This window comes from Bison bison, unplaced genomic scaffold (genome assembly GCF_000754665.1).
Source record: "Bison bison bison isolate TAMUID 2011002044 unplaced genomic scaffold, Bison_UMD1.0 scf7180017864235, whole genome shotgun sequence".
Classification (NCBI taxonomy): Eukaryota; Metazoa; Chordata; class Mammalia; order Artiodactyla; family Bovidae; genus Bison; species Bison bison.
Genome location: NW_011494807.1, coordinates 8,251,456 through 8,274,231, shown reverse-complemented (window position 1 = coordinate 8,274,231; position 22,776 = coordinate 8,251,456). Strand labels below are relative to the sequence as shown.

At 37.0% G+C, this 22,776-nt stretch overlaps 1 protein-coding gene across 1 annotated transcript in view; it reads right to left on the bottom strand.

The window, feature by feature from the left end:
• SLC12A2 (solute carrier family 12 (sodium/potassium/chloride transporter), member 2) overlaps nt 1-22,776 on the bottom strand; it is a 113,423-nt gene that overhangs the window by 59,394 nt on the left and 31,253 nt on the right. Inside the window, exons 6-8 of the mRNA XM_010846348.1 lie at nt 10,163-10,282; nt 8,832-8,907; nt 8,384-8,479 (exon numbers count right to left, since the gene is read on the bottom strand). Of these exons, the coding sequence (XP_010844650.1) occupies nt 8,384-8,479; nt 8,832-8,907; nt 10,163-10,282 (292 nt within the window). The remainder of the gene's footprint in view (nt 1-8,383; nt 8,480-8,831; nt 8,908-10,162; nt 10,283-22,776) is intronic.

The following is a 22,776-nucleotide window of genomic DNA, read 5'->3' as shown; positions in this document are numbered from 1 at the left end:
GCAGCCTACCAGGCTCCTCCATCCATGGGATTTTCCAGGCAATAGTACTGGAGTGGGGTGCCATGGCCTTCTCCTATCATTATACTAGGCTACAATAAAACAATCATATTTCTGCCTGTTTGTTTCCAACGTGTGAATTGGTATACCAGTAAATAAATATAAATTCCACTTTTCACATTATCTTTCCATTTGTTAAATGTTTAATTTCCCATATTTTAAAAAAACTTCTGTTGGAATATAGTTGATTTGCATGATGTCTTACTTTCAGGTGTACAGCAAAGTGCATCTTTTCATTTTATCTCTAGTGTTAGTAATACATGTAACACAAATAGTGTTTTGTATCATATAAGACAATATTAATGCAGGTATTAACAAATGATTCATCTTGTAAAACGATGATGTAAAACGTATGGCATCAGTATAGTATAGTACTGTAAATGTACTTTTTCCTCACTAGAATTGTCTTAATAACATTTTATTCTCTCTGGTTTACTTTACTGTAAGAATACAGTATATAATACATATACACAAAATATCTGTTAATCAATGGTTTATGTTACCTACAAGGCTTCTGGTCAATAGTAATCTATAGTTAAGTTTTGGGGAACTCAAAAGTTATACAAGGATTTTCAACTGCGTAAGGGTCATCAGCATCTCTAACCTATGTGTTATTCAAGGGACAACTGTACGATTATCATTCCCATTTTACATATGTGAAAATTCAGGCTTACAGAGGTTAAGTAACTTGACCACAGTCACACATGTAGTAAGGGAAGAAATGGGCTTAAACTCAAGTCTCTCTGAGTGCTTATTCAGTACAGTATGTAAAATTAAATAAGACATTTTATTATCATTGAACAAGCTGAAGAGTATAAAAAAATTATGAATTAAAAGGCAACAATAGAAAAACTATTTTATTTACAAAAAAAATCTGTTGTTCAAGCAAACACAGAAAGTCGATATGGAAAAGATATTCTCATGAACTCTCAAAATTTGTCTGTAAAATGCCCTGTCTTCTGAGTGTAGAAAACACCAATGAAACAGACACCAGAGATGCTAAGTAATACAATACTATACACTGGGTTCCATTATTACTACATATTGATTTGGGGATACATGTCCCTGCAGCTCTCAGTAGATTTCAAATCAATAACCAAAACTCTGACTAGGTTAATCAACAGCTATATGATTACTGGCCATAAAACAAGTCACTATATATTTCAAAGAACTGAAATGACATAGCATTACTGATAATAGTGCTGAATTAAATGTATGGACTTCCCCTGAATATGTTTTAAATTATGCAACATATTTTTAAGTAACCCACTAGTAAAAGAACAAATCACAAGGGAAATTAAAAAGTATTTTGAACTGAACAATAATGAAAAGAGAACCTATCAAAATTAGTGGGATAAACCTAAAGCAGGAATTACAGCTTTAAGTACTAATATTAAAAAAAAGACACTTCTATTAAAAGTAAATAAATAATATGAAATCAATTACCTAAGCTTCTACCTTAAGAAAACAGAAAAAAAGGAAAGCCCAATGTAGGAAAAAAAAAAAAAAAGTTAAGACCACAGTTGCAGAAAACTATAAAGAAAAATCAATTAAGGTGAAAATGGACAAATTCTTTGAAAAAGTTGTCAGAACTATGACAAGAACAGTAAATTGAAATACTCCTAAGAAATTAAATTTGAAATACACACACACACACACACACACACAGAACCACAGGCCCACGGAGCTTCAGCAGTGAGGAAGAAATAAGATCAGTTTTACAAAAACTCTTTCAGAAAATTGAGGAAGAACCAATACTAGCCAACACCCCTTATGAGTTGAACTTAATCCTAATACCAAAACCTGACACAGATTATTACAAAAAAAGAAAATTTTAGACAAATATTTCTCATGATCATAGATTCAAAAGTCATTAACAAAATGTTAGCAAGTAAAAAGTAGCAGAAACCATAATATTTTTTTGACCAAATATATCTTTGATCTTTGTGGAGTTTATGCCACGAATGCTAGGTTACTGAGATTCAAAATACCATATAATTTTGATAATAACAGAATAAGAGGAAAAAACCACATAACCATTTCAACAGATGTAGAAAAAGTGTAACAAAATCCAACATTCATTCATGATAAATACTACCAGCAATCTACAAATAGAACTGTCTCAATCTGACAAATTACATCTTCTAGAACTCCACAGTTAACATCTTAATAGTGATATATTCAACTCAGTCCCCCTAAAACTGGCAACACCACAAGGATGTTTATCCTCACTGCTTCTTTACCATGGTACTGAAGGTCCTATCTATTTCAACAGGCTGACAAAATAGAAGGAAAAGGAAAAAGAGAGGGAGAGAAGAAAACACTAAAGATTGAAAAGAAAGAGTATAAACCATGTCTGTTCACAGATGACGACTTTATCTTTAGCAAAGTCACAGAACCAAGACACATAAGTCTACTGCGTTTCTACACACAGTCATTAAAAAATTTGGAAAATGAAATTTACAATTACCATCTACCAGATGAAAAACATGACTGAGGGATACATTGAACAAAACATGCAAGATCTCTATACTGAAAAATATACAACACTGCTGACAGAAACAAAGATCTAAATAAATAGAAAGATACACCATGTTTAGAGACTGGAAGAGTCAATATTGTTAACATGACCATTCTTCCCTCCGCGAAAATGTTAAGAGTGAAATCCCAAAGTCCCAGCAAGGTTTTCTGTCTTCAGAGAAATTGATACTGCCAATTCAAAAATTTTATATGGCAATACAAAGAACCTAGAAGAGTCAAAACAATTTTGAAAAAGAACAAAGTTTAAAGACTTAGAACTTATAAAGCTAAGCAATCAAAACAGGGTAGTCTTGGAATAACTGGTGTAAGAATAAACGAATCAATGGAACAGGACACAATAAAGACAATACACAGAAAATTCGGTTTTCAACAACAGCACCAAAACTAATTCAGTATGGAGTAGATAGTTTGTTGACAAATGGAGCTAGACAAGTGGCCATCTAAGCGGGGGTGGAGGGGAGTGACAGCAGCGGGGAGAAACATAATCTCTGTCTCACATAATGTGAGCCTGTTCATAGTTAAAAATCTAAAACCCATACTCAACAATTATCTGTTGATGAACTGAAATACAAGGAATGTAAAAACTTGATCTTAGTCACATAGGTAGGTTTCTACTGATTTTAGATTCTCAGAACTACCTCCCAGAAATTTGATGTAGTCTGGGCTTTTATTTGAAAGTGTACTGACCTCTGTTTTTAATGCTCCAAACCACACAGTGGTTGAAGAACTGTTCCCTTCTATTGCTCAGTTCATATAATACACTATAAATCAAAATCCAGAATTCACATCTCCATATTATAAAAGGCTGCCTGTGGTTGTCCTCTATTTCATAGGGAGTTGATATTCAGAGATTAATTGTCTGTGGACAGAAGAAACTCTGGCCTATGAAATCTAGGAAACGCAGATCTGAGTGACAGTAGAAGCTGGCCAGCACCATCTGAGTTGCAGAACCTGTAAATTCTGTAAAACAGGAGCTTTCAAGAACACTGGCAGGATTTGCAGGATGGGAAAGAGTTCTGGGCTGCATGTGTATATGGCTAGGGCAGGGAGTATGCCAGAGGAGAAGGAAAGAGGGGACTCCATCAGCTAGTTGGAGGTGCTAGTTCTACTCCGTGGAAATAGAGGACTGAGGAGATGGTTCTCTAACTTGCCACTAATAGCTTCAAATAGTACCCTCCTCCCATTATTACTATAATCCAATCAAGACTGAAACTAAAAACCTTGCATTTTCTAAGTTTTAACTCTTTTTCTTCCCCTGAATGTTTCCGTATTTTTTTATCCTAGACTTCATAATCAGACACCATTATACTTCTTTACAGGGCTTCCCTGGTAGCTCAGCTGGTAAAGAATCCACCTGCAATGCAGGAGACCCCAGTTCAATTCCTGGTTCGAGAAGATCCCCTAGAGAAGGGATAGGCTACCCACACCAGTATCCTTGGGCTTCCCTGGTGGCTCACTCGGTAAAGAATCTGCCTGTAATGCGGGAGACCTGCGTTCGATCCCTGGGTTGAGAATATCCCCTGGTGGAAGGCATGGCAACCCACTCCAGTATTCTTGCCTGGAGAATTCCCATGGACAAGAGGAGGCTGGCTGTCTGCAGTCCATGGGGTCACAAAGAGTTGAACACGACTGAGCGACTAAGCACAGAACAGCACATTTCTTTACAAGTTGACAGTTAATTTCTATTTTTTAAAAAACTACACTTCTCTAGATTCTACCTGTTTAAATCTCTAAAAGGTACTGTTAAAGTCAGTGTACAGGCTACTTCAGTTCAGTTCAGTCACTCAGTTGTGTCCGACTCTTTGCGACCCTGTGAATTGCAGAGCACCAGGCCTCCCTGTCCATCACCAACTCCCGGAGTTCACTCAGACTCACGTCCATCGAGTCAGTGATGCCATCCAGCCATCTCATCCTCTGTCGTCCCCTTCTCCTCCTGCCCCCAATCCTTCCCAGCATCAGAGTCTTTTCCAATGAGTCAACTCTTCGCATGAGGTGGCCAAAGTACTGGAGTTTCAGCTTTAGCACCATTCCTTCCAAAGAAATCCCAGGGCTGATCTCCTTCAGAATGGACTGGTTGGATCTCCTTGAAGACCAAGGGACTCTCAAGAGTCTTCTCCAACACCACAGTTCAAAAGCATCAATTCTTCGGCACTCAGCCTTCTTCACGTCCAGCTCTCACATCCATACATGACTACTGGAAAAACCATAGCCTTGACTAGACGGACCTTTGTTGGCAAAGTAATGTCTCTGCTTTTGAATATGCTATCTAGGTTGGTCATAACTTTTCTTCCAAGGAGTAAGCGTCTTTTAACTTCATGGCTGCAGTCACCATCTGCAGTGATTTTGGAGCCCCCCAAAAATAAAGTCTGACACTGTTTCCACTGTTTCCCTATCTATTTGCCATGAAGTGATGGGACCAGATGCCATGATCTTACTTAGTAACATTAAATCTCTCCTATGGCATAAAGAACAAAACACATTTCACACACTTCCGTGGAGTTGGAAGCACACACCTTATAAAATGAGAATAAAATATTATTCAGTATTAATATAGAAAAATACATATTATAATTAAGAACCAAGATAAAACAAATTAAACTGTCAAACACTACCTCAAAGTAGTTTATATTAATTACTACATGCTCAAGTTTAAAAGAGGGCTCCTGAAAATTAAATTATTAAACAGAGCAACCACAATCAGCAATATTTTGAGTAAAATATTTTCTTGTTAATTCCCTTAATAGTCAACTTTCAATCCTCAGTGATTGGGCTAGAGGGCATCCAATGCAGATATTGCTATTCCCATTGCATCTCTACCTAACTCTTTGCACCCTGACCTTCTAGATAGTTCCAGTTCCCCTGATCTCCCATTATGCAGCCGTTTCAAGGAAGAAGTCAAAATTAAGTCCTCAGTGATTGGGGTAGAGGGCATTCAGTGTAGGCACCCCTGGCCCCACAATACTGAAAGATAACCCCATCTATACATGAACCAAGTCTGAAAGTTTGTTTTAAACCATAACCCCCTCTCTATCTTTTTGCTCCCTGCAAAATTTTATTGAACAAGGATTCCTTGTTCCAGAGAGATTCCCAGTCTGGCATTTGCTGCTGTCATCCTATAGTCTCATTTGTAAGTCCTCTTTTCCCTGCCTATTCTACGCTTCCTGGAGCTACAGGCACATCACATTCAGTACTTCACAGGTGCTCTTATTAAGTAAAGCATTTACAGAATTGTAAGAACCAATTTCTTTTTCTTCTTCACTTATTTTGTAGAATAATTTCCTAAAGGATAAATCTCTTATTCATTTCTTTCTTATACTGAGTTGAGGTAAGGAAATTTTCATTCAGAAAACCTGATTCACACTAGATTCTTTATCAATTTTCAAAATAAATTAGTTCTCTAGCATTCTACAAAGGTAAAAATGAGATTTTGTATGTTTGTGTGATGTCTGTGAAGCTAGGGATTTTATCTTATATTATGCTTTCATTTAAATCAGTTATAATTAGTAGTACTCCTGTTCAAACTATCCAAAGTATTAGCTTTTTCAAGTTGGCTCCTCAGTCCTTTTAACATGAAACAATAGCCTTTGTTATCTTCTTTACTTACTGATGAGAAAAGATGTCTAGACTTGTCTAGTACATTTCCTACCCGGATATGGAATCAGTAATTTCTCCAAGGTCCCCTGGTTCCTTGGAATGAAAATACACAATGTGGGCACTAGGGGTGCTCACTGGTACTGGGCTGACCATCTTGACAGGTGATTTTTGTGGAGAGAGCTAAGAAATACACTCTTTGGGGATAAACTGTATGATTCATACTGGTATTTTTAATTTAGAATCATGAATACAGAATAAAATGTAATCTCACCAGTTTTATACCTATATCCACTTTTTCCCATGTGGTAATACTGTTTTACCAAGAAACCAAAATAAATTCTGTTAGGGATCTCAAAGTCTATGAAGCATATATAGAGGATACAGGAGTTTACATTCATTGCAAGAATCTACAGGAACTTTAACTGCAGATAATGCAGCTCACTTATATTCTATAAAAGATCAACTAGGTTTCTAACATCATTGACTGATCTAAATGAAAAATCAATGCCTTCTAGTAAAGCTTCAAAGTATTTGGTCATTTCTTTAAATTAACAGCTTCTCTTTTCCTATAGGTTTCATTATCTCAGCAAACATATTTACTTTGTCATTTAAGAATAAGTGGTAACATAAGAATTTCAAATTATATAATTCCATATATATATGTTTTATATATATATATTATGTTTATATATATATATTTATATGTGTGTGTGTGTCTGTTTTTCCCTATAGTTTTAGTTTACTCTGTAAACTGACTTATCATTTTGAGGGATGTCAGACAAAACTGCAACATGGTACTTTTTTGGGACACAGCTTCATGCATTCCACATTCTCATACTTTGTCCATGTCCCAGGACAGAAGATTAGATACAAGTCTCTGAAGTATTTGTAAAAATATATAAAAACTACTGGTAGTACTGCATGAAGTGGTTTTTTAGTCACAATGCAGGAAAATCTATACTTTCCAGAAGTTTGAACTCCCATAGAGAACAGTCTGGGGTTTGTGCTGACAGTGGGTCTGTGCCCCAATCCCCTTGAGGCTCACAACCTAGATTTGAAGGGCTGAAGACAAGGAGAAAGTCGATGATGATTTGCTGATCCTCTCAAATAACTAATACTGCATCCATTTCTCCTTCTACTTCCATTCCGTAATAGTAGCAGAATGAAATGAAGCATGGGGCACCTAGTTCACAAGCAACCAAGAACCTCTCAGCATTGCCTGATTAACTCTCGGGCATACCCACATCTTAGACCCCAACTTCATGTACACATAAAACAGCCAACACACAGTCATAACTGTACTGATATGAGCTACCAGCTTCCGCTAGGGCCACAGTGATCTGAATCCTCTTGTACATAAGATAATATGAAGAGATTGGGGAAAAATGAAAAGCTGAATCTGGTTCTTTCTCCAAGTACTAATACAGATAAAGCAGAAGTTGTATGTATGTAACGTTAAATACAGATCTGCAAAATAGTTGAGGCAGATGGAACAGGCAGATGCCCTCCTCAGTTGATCTGCTATGATGAATTTATAGGAGCTGGTACACATCTTCTCTTCTTTCTCTCACCATCTTCCCCTCCAGCTGAATGATGAGTTCTGCTTTGGAAAATGGATTTCTTTTCTTCTTGTTCTCAGGGGTCCCAAACCATTCTCCTGCTGTCTTGGGTATTCTTCCTGGCAAGAGTAAAACCTTACAAGGCAGATCTTGTGGGCTCCAATACAACAGGCCTCAGGGTACCCTCAGAAGAGAGCTGGATTTGAGGGTATGGATTCAGGTTTAACTTACACAAGCTGTTAAGACCATGAGGAAAGACTTCTGCCTACATTTCCTTCAGTGGGGAGGAACAAGGTGACACCTGACCAAATGCAGGCTGCACAACACTAATCCAAGGGCGAAATCCTGGGAGGAGGTAACAATGGGTGCCTCAATGGAGAAGAAACCCAGTTAGAAGTTCCATTCTTGCTACCAGACACCTGAACACCTGAACAATTTGAAGCATACATGTTTGTGTATGGATCAATTTAAAATTTTATATTCAAAATCTACTTCAGAAGTGCTCAGCAGCAATTTTCTTGCCTATATAGAACCCAACATGTTGTTTTTAAGGTAAAAAATAGAAATATTTTTAAATCTGTTTATTTAGTGTCAGTAATCCAATGACGATGATGTGAAAAGACTGAATTTACCTCCTCGTACAAACCCATTAGTAGCTATTGCTGATGTAGACAATCCTGTGATAGTTGTCACGACAGTGGCCATTGCTATTACAATGACTGACAGACCTTCAGGGAAAGAGAAAAGAGAACTTTAGAATACTTGTAGTCTCATTTAAATCTGCCACATCTAGAACTGATGAGTCTAAGTATATTGAATTAACATTATAACTTACAAAATATCTTACTTTTAACCCATTTTAGATCAAATCCAGAATTAGAAAAAGGGACATTAAGACAACTGTCTGACACAAAGGAGAATGTAGCTTAGAATGATTCCAACTGACTGAATTTTATGAACTTTAGAATTTTATGAACTCAGTTGAATTTTATGAATTTTATGAACTTTATTGAATTTTATGAACTCAGTTACTTCCTCTACTCATTCTCAAATGAATCAACAGTATGTAATTTCACTCACCTATTCCAGCTTGACCCACAATCCATGACAATCTAATAAAGAGCATCACTCCCCAAATGTTTAACATACAACGTACCTAGAAGAGGAAGAGCCAAGTCACAGATGAAAAGTAATTAAATACAATACACAGTAAATGCTCAACTAGCCAAAAGCTGGATAACATACTTTTAAAACTACAGGAAGTCATTTTAAATCTCTTATCCGAAGATTTTAACAGATATTTTTAAAAAGAACTTTAGTGAGAGCTTCAATGTGAGCTAAGTAAAGTATAAGTATGATGTAATATATGAGTATGTATATATTTTACATACACACACACACACACAAATTATCTGAAGCATCAGAAGCAAATGAACAAGAAAGATACAAGGAATATTTCAAGACTTCAGCCCTAAAGAAGAGCAGTGTATGTTCCACCTTTTCAAACCAAGTAAGTTTAATTTTTAACTTACTCCTTAATAACATCCTCATTTCATAATTTCTAAGTAGCCTTAAATAATTCTGTAATATTTGTCAACTCAAATGCTAACTATTGACACGTTTCAGAAACCAAAACTCTTCGTAAGACAGTATCCCCAACTTATTTTTACTTTTATTTATTATGCTCATACACAGTATAGTCTTCTGAAATGCTAAAATCTAAGACTAGGCAAACAATACAACCCAGAGCATAAAATGCATTCTACCAATTAGACAATAAAACTATGGCTAGAACTGGAACTTTCCCTCTACTCCCCTAAATGTCAACACAACTCTAATTTAGCGCTTCCAGAGTCTCAATCAGACTGTCTACTCTAGTTAGATCCTTAGAGCCTATTCAAACACAGGGGGAAAAAAAAAAAAAAAGTAAATCTGAACCTTAGTTACCTAAACCTGTCTACTGATGTGATCTCAACATAAATATTTCTCCTATATTCTGCTGCTTAACTTCTACACATTTCTCTTCAAAAGACAATCTGGTAGCAGGAAAGGAAGCAGGCACATTTCAGCTATGCTGCCTGCCCAGCTTCCTTGATCCTGCTGCTCCCATCAATGTAACAGCTTCATACTTAATTTCTGAGAAGTGACAATATGTGAGATTCATAAGAGGTTATATAATATAATTCAGAGGTAACCAAGTATAATTCAATTAAATGAATAAGCATATTTCCTTTACCCAATTTAATACCCAGAAGAAAAGGAGGTATAAGTTATTAATTTGGTTCTCCTTAAAAACCAGATAAAACTGTTTTAGGAAGAGAAAACATTATTTGAGAATTAATGATAATACTAGGAAGACTTTCTAATAAACAGAAATATGTGACTCTAAAATTAGGTCTATAGGTACATACTAGTACGCCCTTAATCCAGCCAAACTTCACGACTCCTTTACTTTCCGCAGTGTATGTGACCACAGCCTCTCTGGTTGGCGTGCTTTCTTCTCCATTTGCAAAGCCATCCTCAAAAGGTTCCTGGTCATAAGAGGAAATGTGAATTATGCTTAAGAGTTATTTAACATTTAAAACCACTTGATAAAACAATCATCACTAAACACACTTAACCATGTTTAAGGAGGGCACAGTACAGAATTCCAAGAACCAAGAGTTTCTAAATATTTTACCTGAAAGTGAAAGTCACTCAGTTGTGACCGACTCTTTGCGACCCCATGGACTATACAGTCCATGAATTCTCCAGGCCAGAATACTGGAGTGGGTAGCCTTTCCCTTCTCCAGGGGATCTTCCCAACCCAGGGATCGAAAATGTAAATCAATAAAGTGGAAGAAAACCTTAATCATTGAGTTTTAAATCTGTAAATCTTATTGTGACATCAAATCCATTTTAATAATTTCAAATTTTAATTACATTTTGGTGGTATCCCGAGAACACAAAGAATACTATTTGCTAAGTATAGGCTAGCCAGGTGGGTCAATTCAGACCTTGTCTCTCTAGTCTCAACTTCATATTGCCCGGATGCATCCAACCCATATCTGAAATTTCAGTGTTAACACTGTCAAACTCCTCTTTGGAACCAATGAACGCTTTTCTCTGTACAGTTGCTGATAGTGGGACTCTGTTGACCCCAAGGTTCACTCCTAACTGCTGTCTTTACTCAGTACTTCATTCAGTGCTCTTCACTCTTGCCTGACTTTTCTCAGATTCAGACATGAACTGGTTGACACAGTGCATTTTCACAAGTGTTTCCCTCTAAGGCTTTTATGTTTCACGTCTGATTCTATAATTCTTAGTTTCTGTTCTTTACATTCTCTTTCCCTGTCCATAGTTCCTTTTTTTTTTCTTTTTTTTTCCATAGTTCCTTTTAAAGAATCATTTTCAGTGGTTGCACACTCTACTGAATTCTGAATATAATTTTTCTCACAAAAATGAGCTGAAGCAAGTTTTGTGTTACAACAGAGTGAAATGTATGTAATAATACAAACTTCCTTTTTTCCTTTGACTTCTGCTAGCCAAGTAGATTAAAATGCATTGTTGCTGATGGTTTTTCAAAGTGCTGTCAACCAAGACCTGCTGTTGTTTAGTCGCTAAGTTCTGTCCAACTCTTTTGCGATCCCATGGACTACAGCCTGCCAGGCTTCTCTGTGCATGGGACTTCCCAGGCAAACATACTGGAGTGGGTTGCCATTTCCTTCTCCAGGGGATCTTCCCAACCCAGGGATTGAACCTGCGTCTCTTACATTGGCAGGCAGATTCTTAACTACTGAGCTACATGTGTTTTTTATTTATCCTGGGTATACATATAGAATTGCTAGACCATGAAGTACTTGTTGCAATGACTACATCTTTTCATCTTTCTCACCTCTTCTCTATCAGACTGCAGACTGTTACTCCTCATTTCAGTCAATGTATCTGCCTATTTTTAGCCCTCTTTCTCACGTACAATTTGACATAAACCAGTAACAGCTAAACATGTTAGAAACATGTACAAACAGGAAAAATGTAATCAGGGGCCTGGTAGCTCAGCACCCCACTTTGGCTTTATCTCCACCACCGTTTACGTTCTAGACAGTAGGACATCACTGATGAGTTCCCCAAGCCTTGCCCCCAAAAGAGAACTGATGACTCAACTGTTCCATTATCCAAATAAAACAAGAACAAAAATGTCTGCCTTTTAACTCAATTACCTTTAAAATAGCCAGAAGTTCCTTAGATTTCACTCTAGGATATTTAATGCTCTTCAGTTATAAAATAACAGTTTAAATTATTATATAACCTGCAAGTATTACAAGAAAATTCAATACCTATAATAATGAAGAGAGACTTTCTATTCCCATTTCTATTCAAAGAAAACTAAAGATGCGTGTACCTAACAGGCTACTTTCTCTAAAGCTAAGTACTAATGTGGGTGTCTTTAATAATTCAGAAGCAAGATGGCATCTCAAAATTTTTGCTGTGGGTGTTTATTAGAATTCAACCTCAAAGTTGACAATCTAGCAATAATAATACTACTTTCCACTATACTATGAACTATTATTTAAGACACAAAATAAGGTTTTTCTGCATGAATAATGTATTTTAAAACAAAGATGAGTCCAAATAAACTTTTAACTTCCTTATGTTACAATAGCTCTACTTTAAAAAGTGTTATTAATCTTTAGAATACAATTCAAAAGTTAAAATCAATTATGTCATTTATATTTAAATCAACAAATTTAAGTTAATGAATTGGGTTTATAATTATATTAATTTCCAAAATAATAGGAAACCAACATAGAATACACATTTTGTTTCTATAAATACATTAGTTTCAGAGAAATAGGGACACTGTTGAGTATGGCATTTTATCTACACACACACACACACACACACACACACACACACACACACACTATTATATACAAATCTTACTACCAGAAGAATTTCACATGTACAATTATGGACTATATATTATACTGACAGAAGGTACATAAATAAAATCTTTTATCTACCATTTTTAGACAAACATTTTTTTTACTATTTTTCATATAATGAATACAATGTCAAAAAGAAATGATTTTTTGGATAATACCATATTGAATGAGATGGACCAAATTAATTCAAATATATTTAGGGACATAATCTTTCAAAATGTAGCACTGTGAACCTGAACCTACAAAGCAGGGATTGAGACTGGGAGCAAGAATGGGGTGGGGAAGAGAGGCAAAGGAAACAATGGAAGACCCAGAGAGGTAGGCCCTCAGTGACTGGAAGGATTTCTCAATGGAACAGAGAGAGATACTGATCAATTATGTCAGTCTGAAAAGAAAATGATTAATTCAATTGGACATACTGAATTTGAGGAGCCATGAAACAAAGAGTTCTATCAGGCTATTAAAAAATTCATGACTGGAACTTAGGAGAGGGGCCAGGGATAAAGAGCTAGTGGGGGAAGCTACCGGAAAAAAATGAAGAGAGAAACTTCGGGAGAGAAAACCTGAGTAACTGACCATTTTTCTGAGACTACAAAAAATATAAGAATGAAAAGGAACTGATTTCCATGGTCATCATTTCTTTGCAGGGAGTAGAGAAAAGTAGAATTTTTACACTATGGATACTCTCCCTTGTATATTCAAATTTCGACCTCAACTTGATCATTCTTTCTCCTCTAATCATGGTTATCTTTTTGCTATACACTGCACATCCCACCTCCAAATGCCCAGCCAAACTTGCTGAAATACTATACAGTCTATTTATCAATGCTCACCAATCTGGCTTCACCATGCTACAACACTGAAATGTTTCAAGACATTCAAAGTCTTCTCTGCTACCAAATATAATGTCTAATGTACATTTTTTAGTCTCTCTCTCAAAGGTCTTTTGAAGTAGCTCATGATACTGTTGACAAACCCCTCTTTCTTCAAACATTTTTTGAAATACCATACTCTCTCAGCCTCTTTCCCCCAGCATTTATTTATTTATTTATTTTTCTTACCCCCAGCATTTAAATGGCAGAAGTCAGTTCAACACTTGGTCTTAGACCCATCTCTTTTTTTCACCCTATTTCTTCCCTATGGTCATCTCACCAGACCTGTAGCTTTAACCACCATCCATATGTGACGAGTAATAAGTGATGGCTCCCATACATTTCCAGATCAGATGTCCCCTCTGAATTTCAGCCTGCTATGTAAATACTGATGTTGTCACTTGAACAGTTCATTATGTTTACTACTCTAGCTCTTACCATATAAGAAAAAAAGAAATTGTCAATGTATCACAAACAACAACTTTTTTCTAAATGAAAAGGAAAGGGAGGTAGTTTCTCTCTTTTGGATTAGTTTTTAATTCTTAAATGTTTTGGTGAACACAAATATCAAAAAAGGTATTTGATCAGAAAGACAGTAAGTTCTTAATAATTAACATTGTTTATAATATAAATTAATTTATTCTGCAATGCATGTCTTTAAGAATTTATAGTTTTTCAGTTTGTAATATCCAAAAGTTAACTTGTCTTTTAATTCACTGGTTTAAATTATCTTTTACATATCAGAAGTCATAGTTCATATTCTGCGTGACCTAAGAGAAAATACTACTTCAATACAAGGGGTTGGTTTAATGATGATTCCTCAGTAAAAAAAAAATTTCTTGCCAAATTGACCTGTTGTTTCTTCCCTAACATAAGATTCCTGAGCATTTTAGAGACAAACTAGGATGAAGCCAGATTTCTTTTTACAATAATGGACAAAAACAAAGCTTTAGGAAAAAATACTTCTCCAAGGATTTTTTAATTACAGTTAAAAACGTCTCACTGGCTCTGTAACCTAGAGTGCAGTAATATCTTCTGTGTACATCCTCACCATGGGCACGCCAATGCACTTTTCATTGACAAATGCTTTAAGTACAAATCACATTAAAATGTCACAGTTGTTCTCTTTCTTTGGACATGCCAGTTATTTAAGACCACAAAAATTTCATCTTAAGTGTGCAAAGTTGTATAGATGGTGTTTGTGACATCACTAGACAAGGATGTGAATACCCACGAAAGATGATCGTGCAGGGATCAGAATGATTTATGATCACATGCTTTTTCCAAAGTTGAATAAAGGGGCTTATTATTGTGTAAAGGAAAATCAAGACTGTCTAGACAGTGCAACTTCTGAATACAGTTAAAAAATACTAATAACACATTTGGGCAAAGCCTATTCCCTATCCATTTTTATACAAATTCATTCTGTTTTTACCATTAAACTGGTAAAGCCTTGGTAAAAAGTATCTCAGCTCAGCAACTGTAGATCATAGTAGGCAAAAGACAGTAAGCTACACACTTTTTTTTTTAATTTGGGAGGAGGGGAAAATGTTCGGGTTTTTATTGCTTTACTGATGTTTTAAAGAACTGAGCAAAGCTGTATCAAACTCTCTCTTGAGATCTACGGCTACTAAAATATCGTTTCCAGACAGACTTAAGGCTGCTGAAATATGGACACCCTTTGAAGAGGGAAATGTTCCAATCCCTTAAAATAACTCCTGATATTCTTTTATTTGAAGATCCTACAGTTGCAAAAAGCAGTTTCTGGCATAAACTACAACCACATCCTTCCATTCATTCATTAAACAAATATTTACTAATTGATTTTATTAAGAACCATGCTAAGGACTTTTCAGCCCTCCCAGAATTCATATTTTTATAGTAGAGACTAAAAATGAAAGGTAGGTTTTCTATCTTTTATTCAGGGCATTTTATTTTCTACTATACCAGTAAATCTCAAGCAGTCAAAGAAACGGTTGGGTGCTTCTTTTCAAGTCACAGCCTCTTTATGAAAGTTTGTTTCCTAATCTGTAAAATGGTATAATAATCCCTGCCTACGTGTACCACCTCCTTGGAGTCTCAAAACTACAAATAAAGATCAATGTGTTACAGCCACATATACCAGTTGGGCCTTCTTAGAGCTTGACTATCAAGTCAGCTGATATGACTTGATTGTAGTCCAGCAATTTAACTTTGAATGCCATGTGAGAAATGTGAGAGTGTGACTCACAGTTAATACATTTCAAAAGGATTAGCAGAAAACTTATTCCTAGGTAGCCCGGCTTTTCAATGCCTGGCCACTTCTCAACAAGGACAAGATTACACACTCAGTTAACCCCATCAGAGTAAAGGCAGCAGTTTCCCTGGGGCTGCACATGTCTCAGCGCCCACACAATGCTGCTCTCATGGCACCTGCTGGGAAGCTCAAACCCACCATGTTACATGGAGGACCAAAGCGCATGCCAGTGAGCATTCCTTAACTCCTCTTACAACCAGGGACCCTTCTCCTTCTGTCCTCACACTGTATCTCTGATATATATGTTGCATTAAACCTCAATCATGCTTTATGGTCTCATGAATGCAAGGGGACGACAGAGGACGAGATGGTTGGATGGCATCACCAACTCAATGGACATGGGTTTGGGTGGACTCCGGGAGTTGGTGATGGACAGGGAGGCCTAGCATGCTGCGATTCATGGGGTCGCAAAGAGTTGGACATGACTGAGCGACTGAACTGAACTGAATGCATGCTTCTATGTAAAGGTCCACTTATTTAGAGGAAAAGATAGTGTTACCTCGGCAACTATAAAGTAGTTATTAAACTAACACACCAACTTACAGAGTTACTGTGAGGGTTGTATAAGATAGGGTATTCATTTACATAGAAACACAAAGTTAAAATTATTGAAGATGAAAATTGCAAAAAGAAGAAAAACAAGAAACAATATTAGATAGCTTTAGTTTTCCAACATGACAAAATTATATGTACTGGCTAATCACTTTCTGGCTGCCACAAAATATGGGCTAATGAATCATTTACCCTGCCAAATGAAGACTAGGGAACTATACTGCATTACAGCATTTTGAACTATGAAGTAACATTTGGATTCTAAACACAACTGATGTGACTTTTTAGACAGTAAATCAACCTTACCAAATTATCTTAAGCCACAGGGGAAAAAAAACATGAACAGGAATACAATGTTGGGGGCAGATATAAAGCTATAAAAGTTCAAATGCATTTAACAACTACTTATTTAGAAGACTGAAGAAGGAAATGGTAACCCACTCCAGTATTCTTATCTAGAGAATTCCACGGACAGGGAAGCCTGGCGGGCTACAGTCCATGGCCGTCACAAAGAGTCGGACACAACTGAGCGACTAACACTATTTAGAAGATGCTATGCATAGGGTGGTAGCTGCTCTCTATCAGAGAACAGAGAAATTTTTAAATATTCAAAAATGCTTTTCCTTATTCAGGTTATCAAGTTATCTATTCATTGATGTGGCTGTGGCTGCTGCTGCTGCCAAGTCGCTTCAGTCGTGTCCGACTCTGTGTGACCCCATAGATGGCAGCCCACCAAGCTCCCCCGTCCCTGGGATTCTCTAGGCAAGACACTAGAGTGGGTTGCCATTTCCTTCTCCAATGCATGAAAGTGAAAAGTGAAAGTGAAGTCGCTCAGTCGTGTCCAACTCTTAGCGACCCCAGGGACTGCAGCCTACCAGGCTCCTCCATCCACAGGATTTTCCAGGCAAGAGTACTAGAGTGGGTTGCCATTACCTTCTCCAGTGGTTGTGGCAGACAATGCTAAAAATTTCTGTTAACTACAACCACCAAAAAGCTCAAAAGTCCAGCATGAAGGGTGATCACATATAAGTAGAACTGAAACATTAATCCATTCCAGAAGTTTCAAATTCTTCCAAATTAATATTTGTACTAAATGAAAAACAAGTAGGAAAAGCCTATTTAACAGTGCAACAATCTGCCTGAGACGTTAAATACACTGTATTTTCATCTGTTTCTGAGCAATTCTCTTATTATTTCCTATAACTACATACACACATGGAAAATATCACAGAGAAAAGGATGATTTTTTTCCCCCATGACTTTTAAAGAGTTTGACTCTGGATATGAATTGATTTGTAGGTTAGGCAATAATTTGGTTTTGTATATTTGGACTCCTATTATCTGTCTGGCTTCCTTTCATAACAGCCAGCATTTACTGAAAGCCTACTGTGTGCCAGACATTTCCCTAAACGTGTACACATCCTCTTTCCCTGAACTGGAATATCTTTGAGAGATAGATATAATCTCCACCTAACAAAGACGGAAACAGTCTTTTGATAGGTTAACTTACCCAAGCCATGCAGCTGTTAATGTGGCAATGCAGAGAATCTTCTAAAAGGGAGAATTCCACATACTACAGTGAGTGAGCCAAAGTGAATTATTTTAAGCTGTCTATTTTGGGTAGGAGGACAATAGACAAATTGCCCAACTTAAGAAACTGTCCTGCTTATACTTCCCAATTCCTCAGCTATTTTCACTCTTACCTTGCTTCATCCTTCCTTCCTCTGCTTCCCAATCTAGAGAAGCTAAGGGTCTCTGATATAATCCTCGTAAAAAATGACAGAAGTAGTTCTGCACTCCATGACAGTGGAAGGGATTTTTTAAAAATCTCTTTGTGCTTTGCAGAAATTCCCCCAGGGTCTACAGTGTATATGAGACTGCTACAGACAGCTGCATGAGACCACCTATGAGAAAGAATTGCTAGTGTACAGACAGAACCCACCTGGAAGGCATGTAAAATGTTTAAATATGAAATTGTCCAAGATAGTTACATTAGTTATTTAACTTTGGAAGCTTTTTTGGATGCTGTGGTGGTAGGGTAGTTAAGACAGACCAATCAATCATTTGGTTTCTATGTTATCTAGGATATTCTTTTTCCAATTACAAACCATGTTAGCTGCTCAAGTTAGCAACCTCTTTTGATCAAATGCTCTACGTCAGGGCTTCCCTGGAGGCTCAGTGGTAAAGAATCCACCCGCCAATGCAGAAGACATGGGTTCAACCCCTGATCCAGGAAGATCCTTCTTGCCTCGGAACAGCTAAGCCTGTGCACCACAACTGTTCAGCCTGTGCTCTAGAGCTTGGGAGCCGCAACTACTGAAGCCCACTTACCCTAGAGCCCGTTCTCCACGACTACAGAAGCCACTGCAGTGAGTAGCTCGAGCACTGCTAGTACAGAGAGTAGCCCCACTCACCGCAACTAAAGAAAACCCTGCACACAGCAATAAAGACCCAAAGCAGCCAAAAATAAATAAATAAAATTACAAAATATTTTTTTAAATGCTATTTAGAAAAGGCAGAGGAACCAGAGATCAAACTGCCAACATCCACTGGATCACCGAAAAAGCAAGGGAGTTCCAGAAAAACATCTACTTTTGCTTTATTGACTATGCCAAAACCTTTGACTGTGTAGATCACAATAAACTGTGAAAAATTCTTCAAGAGATGGGAATACCAGATCACTTGATGTGCCTCCTGAGAAATCTGCATGCAGGTCAGGAAGCAACAGTTAGAACTTGACATGGAACAACAAACTGGTTCCAAATCGGGAAAGGAGTACGTCAAGGCTGTATGTTGTCACCCTGCTTATTTAACTTATATGCAGAGTTCATTATGCAAAATGCCAGGCTGGATGAAGCACAAACTGGAATCGAGATTGCCGGGAGAAATATCAATAACCTCAGATATGCAGATGACACCACCCTTATGGCAGAAAGTGAAGAACTAAACAGCCACTTGATGAAAGTGAAACAGGAAAGTGAAAAAGCTGGCTTAAAGCTCAACATTCAGAAAACTAAGATTATGGCATCTGGTCCCATCACTTCATGGCAAATAGATGGGGAAGCAATGGAAATGGTGACAGACTTCATTTAGGGGGCTCCAAAATCACTGCAGATGGTGACTGCAGCCATGAAATTAAAAGACGCTTACTCCTTGGAAGAAAAGTTATGACCAACCTAGACAACATACTGAAAAGCAGAGATATTACTTTACCAACAAAGGTCCCTCTAGTCAAAGCTATGGTTTTTCCAGTAGTCATGTATGGATGTGAGAGTTGGACTATAAAGAAAGCTGAGTGCTGAAAAACTGATGCTTTTGAACCGTGGTGTTGGAGAAGACTCTTGAGAGTCCCTTGGACCGCAAGGAGATCCAACCTGTCAGTCCCAGAGGAAATCAGTCCTGAATATTCACTGGAAGGACTGATGCTAAAGCTGAAACTCCAATAATTTGGCCACAAGATGTGAGGAACTGACTCACTGGAAAAGACCCTGATGCTGGGAAAGACTGAAGCCGGGAGGAGAAGGGGATGACAGAGGATGAGATGGTTGAATGGCATCACTGACATGATGGACAGGAGTTTGAGTAGGCCAGGGGAGTTGATGATGGACAGGGAAGCCTGGCGTGCTGAAGTCCGTGGAGTTGCAAAGAATCAGACATGACTGAGCGACTGAACTGAACTGAATTAAGGTCATTCTAGGTTCTTTCCTCCAATATATGATTTATCATTGCAACCTCTTGACCCCTGGGAATCCACCTACGCATCCATGCCCTTTCTAGAAGGCTTGAAAAATAAAATTACCCACACAGAATTCTTCAGGCTTATTATTAGTGGTTTGTGTCCACACACAGTAAGATTTGACATAACTGAAGAAAAAGTAAATATTAGTCTGTTTTAGAAGTAAAGTTTCTGGGGAGGGAGAAGGGAGGGGGGTTCAGGATGGGGAACATGTGTACACCCATGGCGGATTCATGTTCACGTATGGCAAAACCAATACAACATTGTAAAGTAATTAGCCTCCAATTAAAATAAATAAATTTATTTAAAAAATAGAAGTAAAGTTTCTGTATTTTTACAATTATAGACTTCACTATTCCTAATAATTTTTCTTTAAGTTTTTTGTACATCCTCAAAATCCTATCCTTTAAAGTTAGGAAATTACTGAAAGACTTCTAACTAAAATATTTAATTAGATATAACACTGCTTTGCTGCTGAAATGTTGGTTTTAAAGTATTTCCTCCTGGGGAACTTTTTGCTTGCTATTCCCTTTGTTTTTAACACACTTTGAAAATGGCTGGCTCCTTCTCAACCTTTAGGTCTTCACTCAAATGTAGCCTCCTTCCCAGATCACCCAACATACAGTTTCTTCTCAGCGGTGCCCCTTTTATTTTCTTCATAGCATATATCACACTCGGTAATTTATTTATTCAGCTCTTGTTATCTAAGCATCTACCTCTACTCCTTCAAAATAAATTAAAATGGCTTTTCCTGACATTTTTAATCAAAGACACACAGAATGAATATTGAGCCTCTATGGGCCTTTATGAGCAATCCCTTTTTCCCAAATAACGTCCCGAAATAGTAACAAGTAAAATTTTATGTTCTGAGTCAGATCCAGGTTCAAAACCCAGCTCTGCTCCTCACTAGCTATGTGAAACTCCAGCAAGTTAACACCTCTGGCTCTCAGTTTCCACATCTGTAAAATAGAGATTGTATTACCGATCCCACAATGTTCGAGAAGATAAAGTGAGAAAACATGACTGTACAGAACCCAAAAAACTCTCCCATACTGCTAGTGGGAATATAAAGTGGCACACAACTTTGGAAAAACAGTTTGGGCATTATCTTTGTAAGCGGGAAAAAATGCACACCTTTTCATCCAGCAAATCTACTCCTAGAAATATCCCTATAGATAAACAACACTTAAATGAAGCAGGATACATATTAAAATGTTCATGTCAGCATTGTAACAAGTGCCAAGGACCAGAAACAATCTCAAACATCCACAACTACAGAACAGTAGCATTTCATATAATGGAGGCTAATCAGGAGTACAAATGAATGAATCATAAATACACACAGAGAGCAAAAGATGCCAGATAAAAAACCACCATAGGATTCCATGTAGAGTTTTAAAGCAGGCAAAGCTAGACTAATGGTCTCAGGAATATGTAAAGGTGACCAAAGACATTAAAAAAACAAACACCAAGACCCAGACCCAAAGAAATAATCACCATTAGGTTAGGACAGTGGTTACTTTTGGCACAGGAAGATTAGAGAGGGGTACACAGAGGGTTTCTGGGGTGTTAGCAATGGTCTATTCTTTGATTAAATTACACACAGGCTTTATGTTTTTTCTTTGCTATATTTCACAATTTTAAAAAGACCTTTAAAAGGTTAAAAAAGAAAATGTATTAATTACTTGGTACATTGTCTGACATTAAAAGTAAGTGGTTGGTGAATTTTGGCTATTATTATGGACAACAAACAAGTGCTGTATTATTGCAACTGCCCATGGGTGAGTTCAAATAACTAGATGTTGAACAAATACATAAAAATAAATACTGCAAAACATTATTAATCTAGACTCCACTACAGTGCTTCTTATAATATTGACAGTTTAATATTACCTTTGGAAGAATAAACAAAAATATGACTATACGTACAAATATGGCATCTCCACGCTGAATCGTGCTGAAGGATTATACCCTCAACATCAGCACGTCAACAGGATTCAGCGTGAAGAACCTGGCTCTGAAGTGACCCCTCTACTAGAAATGCTGTGTACTGTCTCTAGTGTTTAAAATGTCTTTAATAAATGAGCGCTTCCTCCCTGTGTTGTTTGCTTTAGTGGCAACTGATAAGCACTTTAGAGCAGGGCTAGCAAGGGTTAATATTACACTGCACAATAAGAAACAAAACTTCTGGGCCCAGCTTTATTAAGGCAAATTAAATCATTGTTAGTGACAGAAAGAGGAGTGGGAAATCTTCATTTCAGGGTACAGTTAGTGTAAGATAATTCACTACTTTCTTTAAAAGCAGCTTACTATTGATTTAAACAAATTATACTTCAAGAAAGTTAAAATTCACAAAAAAATACTATTTAAATTGGAAAAACAAACTTTTGAACTAAGACATTCATAGATACTTTAGATAAAAATTTCTCATATACTTCAGTAGCATCTACTTAATACTAAAGTAAGCTAAAGTGTTAAAATATTATGAAGCAAAGCCAAATCAGTATCTACAAATGAATGCATACATATGCAAATACAGATGTGAAAGTGGCTGGGCTTATTCTAAGCATTTTTTCATCAAGCACTAGCCAATTATATCATCCCAAAGCTACCAACATTTCCTATCCGTGCTGTCGGTGATTGG